The 3,782-nt window shown below is 42.7% G+C and overlaps 1 protein-coding gene across 1 annotated transcript; it reads left to right on the forward strand.

Moving 5' to 3' along the window:
- Positions 1 to 426: 426 nt before the first annotated feature.
- On the forward strand, positions 427 to 1,515 carry SSTR5 (somatostatin receptor 5). The gene has a single exon (XM_070761707.1). It carries the CDS (start codon positions 427 to 429, stop codon positions 1,513 to 1,515), a length of 1,089 nt encoding a protein of 362 aa, XP_070617808.1.
- Positions 1,516 to 3,782: the final 2,267 nt, after the last annotated feature.

Below are 3,782 nucleotides of genomic sequence, written 5' to 3' on the forward strand. Positions count from 1 at the left end.
TACATGCATGTGTAGTGGCAAAAATTCCAAAAAGCTGAAAATAAGATGGTGGTACATGTGCAGTGCCAAAAACTCAGCTTCTGTGCATGTATAGAAAAAGAAAAAAACAGCAAAAAATTCCAAAAATTTTTTTTCAAAAAAAAAAAATTCTCCCCAAAAGGTGGCACCATCCACAGACCGGCATTGGCAGAACTGGTTCAGTGACATCATTAGCGGTTTGCTACCTTTTCTATAAAGCCCACCTCTGCTTTTACGGGATCCTTAATGGTCTTTTCCAACTGTAGAATTCTGGGATGATGAAATAACTTTTTAATCAATGTTTCTTTTTTTCTTCCAGCATGAACATGTTGAACAACTGGATATATTATTTTCTCTAATTAAAACAGCCTAGAACAGCCTGCGTCTTTTGTAAAATCAGACACCACCATGGATCCTTTGTACCCATCTACCACGTTTCCCGATATTAATGCCTCCTTTTTCACAAACGCAACAGACAATGGTACGGATTTTTCCACCTCCTCCAGTATCCGTCCCGTCTTCATACCAATAATTTACCTTCTGGTTTGTGTTATCGGACTGAGTGGGAACACCCTGGTCATCTACGTGGTTTTGCGTTATGCCAAAATGAAGACCGTGACCAACATCTACATTCTGAATTTAGCCATCGCTGATGTCCTCTTCATGTTGGGCTTGCCATTCCTCGCCACCCAAAATGCCATCTCCTACTGGCCCTTTGGAATGTTCACCTGTAGGCTAGTGACCGCTTTTGATGGGATTAACCAATTCACCAGCATCTTCTGCCTGACTGTCATGAGCCTTGACCGGTATCTTGCAGTGGTCCATCCTATTAAATCTACCAAGTGGCGCCAACCAAGAATAGCCAAATTGATCAGTGTGGCTGTCTGGACTTTATCCTTTTTGGTGGTCCTTCCCATGATTATATTTGCTGATGTCCAGGAAGAACTTCATACCTGTAACATGAGTTGGCCTGATCCGATTGAGATATGGTCAGCTGTATTTATCATCTATACATCGGTGCTGGGTTTCTTTGGTCCCTTGCTGGTGATATGCCTCTGCTATTTGTTGATTGTCATTAAAGTGAAATCTTCTGGGATCCGAGTTGGCTCTACAAGACGCCGGCGGTCAGAGCGGAAAGTGACCCGAATGGTGGTCATCATCGTTGTGGTCTTCGTTTTCTGCTGGCTTCCCTTCTACATTGTCAATATTGTCAATTTGATATTCATCTTGCCAGAGGAACCCATCTTGGTGGGTATCTTCTCTTTTGTGGTGGTTCTCTCTTATGCCAACAGCTGTGCCAATCCCATCCTCTATGGCTTCCTTTCGGAAAATTTCAAGCAGAGCTTTCAGAAGGTCCTGTGCCTCCATAAAGGCAACAGCATTGAAGACGGTGACCCCACCGAACTCCGGCAGGAGAAGAGTACCCACCTGAAGGACGTGATGCTGCCTCAGAGGAGCGACAACTTCAATGGGCACATGCTGACGAGCAAGGTGTAGAAAGTTTGTGACTTCAAGAGAGACGTATCTGGATTGAAATACATGGTGGCATCTACCGCAAGGGGACTGGGTCACCTCACCTTCTAGATTAATGTACAGAAGTTTTCTTTCCCAGCTCTTTGTTGCTGTGTTCACCCTAGAATTCTGGATGTCGTGAAAAGTTTCACAACTGGTAGATGAAAGAAAAAACTTATTGTACTCCATTTATTCTTGCTCTCTCTCCTCCGTGAAGGTTTTCCACAGGTACACAGACACATACAATGCCAAAAAAAAAAATGTTAGGCTGTATTGCATAAAGGAAGGAGCACTTGCCTCCCTTTTCCAATTTATTAAATTGCTGCTGAAGATTGGAGACTGTAAAGATGATCCATCTCTCCTAATCAAACAAACGTGCTATATTCGTACACAAAACCCTGCAACAGAACACTCGCCAAAGGGATAGGTTGAGCCACGATCGGTGTAATTGCTAATTGGTTGGTTAAGGCCAACAAGGTCCACTTGAAAAAAATTGGAGCCCTTAAAAATTTTCCCACATTTTCTCTTCCTCTGGTTTTCTCCCTCAGCTGTATGAACTGAAGAATTCCCAATTGCCAGATCTGCTGCCCAACAGATTTCTGGCATACAGGGCCTCCAACAGTGGCTGGGACCTTCCAAGGTGAGTCGATGGCAATTCAGCAGAACCAATTTGCCACGGCCAACTCGCCACAGCCAATTCACCATGGCCAACTTGCCACAGTCAACTTGCCATGACCAACTCACTGCAGGACAAGAGTTACACTAATACCAAACAAACGGTGGGGTAAAATCATTAGAGGAGGGATGCAAAAGGAAGGACAGAATGAAATGTGCATGGCAAAAATTGAAAAAAAATATATTTAATTTTAAGTACTGTGGTACCACTACTTTTGAACTTAATTCGTTCCATGACCAGGTTCTTAAGTAGAAACGTTTGTAAAAAGAAGCAATTTTTCCCATAGGAATCAATGTAAAAGCAAATAATGCATGTGATTGGGAAAACCACAGGGAGGGTGGAGGTCCTGTTTCCTCCCAGGAGATTCCTAGGGAGGCCCCATGGAGGCTTCTCCCCCCCCTTTTCCGGCCCTGTTTTCTCCCAAGAGATTCCTAGAGAGGCCCCACGGAGCCTTGTCCCTGCCCTTTCTGGTTACAGTTTCAGAAGCTCGAGTTTGTAAGTGGAGAATGGTTCTTGAGAAAAGGCAAAAAAATCTTGAACACCCGGTTCTTATCTAGAAAACTTTGTAAGTAGAGGCGTTCTTAGATAGAGGTACCACTATAATTAAATAGAAAGGTTAAATTGTACCCCAGCAAGTTTTATCATAGCAAGTTGGCCGATGTAACTATACAGATTGAGTTCATAAAGTCTTTCCTTACGCTTAAGACCTTCCTCCATTTTTGTAGCCCGTCTTTGGACACATTCAATTTGATCAATATCTCTTTGTAGGTGAGGTCTGCAGAACTGGACACAGTATTCCAAATATGGTCTCACCAGCGCTCTATACAGCAGGATCACAATCTCCCTCTTCCTGCTTGTTATACCTCTAACTATGCAGCCAAGCATTCTACTCGCTTTCCCTACCACCTGACCGCACCTTTTGAGACTGTCAGAAATCACCACCCCTAAATCCTTCTCTTCTGAAGTTTTTGCTAACACAGAACTGCCAATATAATACTCAGCAACTGATTTCCATTGATGATGGTCCCTGTGTCCCAAGGTCATCTGATTGCCTTCCATGACCTTCTGATAAGCGAAGTCAGCAGCGAAGCCAGATTCACTTAAGAACTGTGTTACTTCCTCAACCACTGCTGTGTTTCACTTAACAACTTGGGGCAACCAAAGGTCAGAAGTGGGGCAACACTCCCTAAACCACCATCTCACTTAACAACAGAACTATTGGGCCCAATGGGGTTGTAAGTCAAGTGCTACCTGTGTATCTTCGGAAGGATCTAATATTCTTTTACAGGATGTCTACTTCCCACCCATTCGTCCAAAAGTGGGTTTCTACCCTTTCTCTAGAATTTATTTATTTATTTTTAAATTTTATATGCCGCCCAACTCCAATTGAACTCTGAGCGGTTTACATTCAGAAACAACAATAAAAATAAAAAATACATTGAATAACCCTTAGAAAACATGTGTATCTCTCAATTTATTTATTTATTTATTTATTCGATCTTTTTTAATGCCGCACTTTTCCATAGATTCAGGGCGGCTAACAACATGTTAGCAATAGCACTTTGTTAACAGAGCC

This window comes from Erythrolamprus reginae, chromosome 9 (assembly GCF_031021105.1).
Source record: "Erythrolamprus reginae isolate rEryReg1 chromosome 9, rEryReg1.hap1, whole genome shotgun sequence".
Taxonomy (NCBI): domain Eukaryota; kingdom Metazoa; phylum Chordata; class Lepidosauria; order Squamata; family Dipsadidae; genus Erythrolamprus; species Erythrolamprus reginae.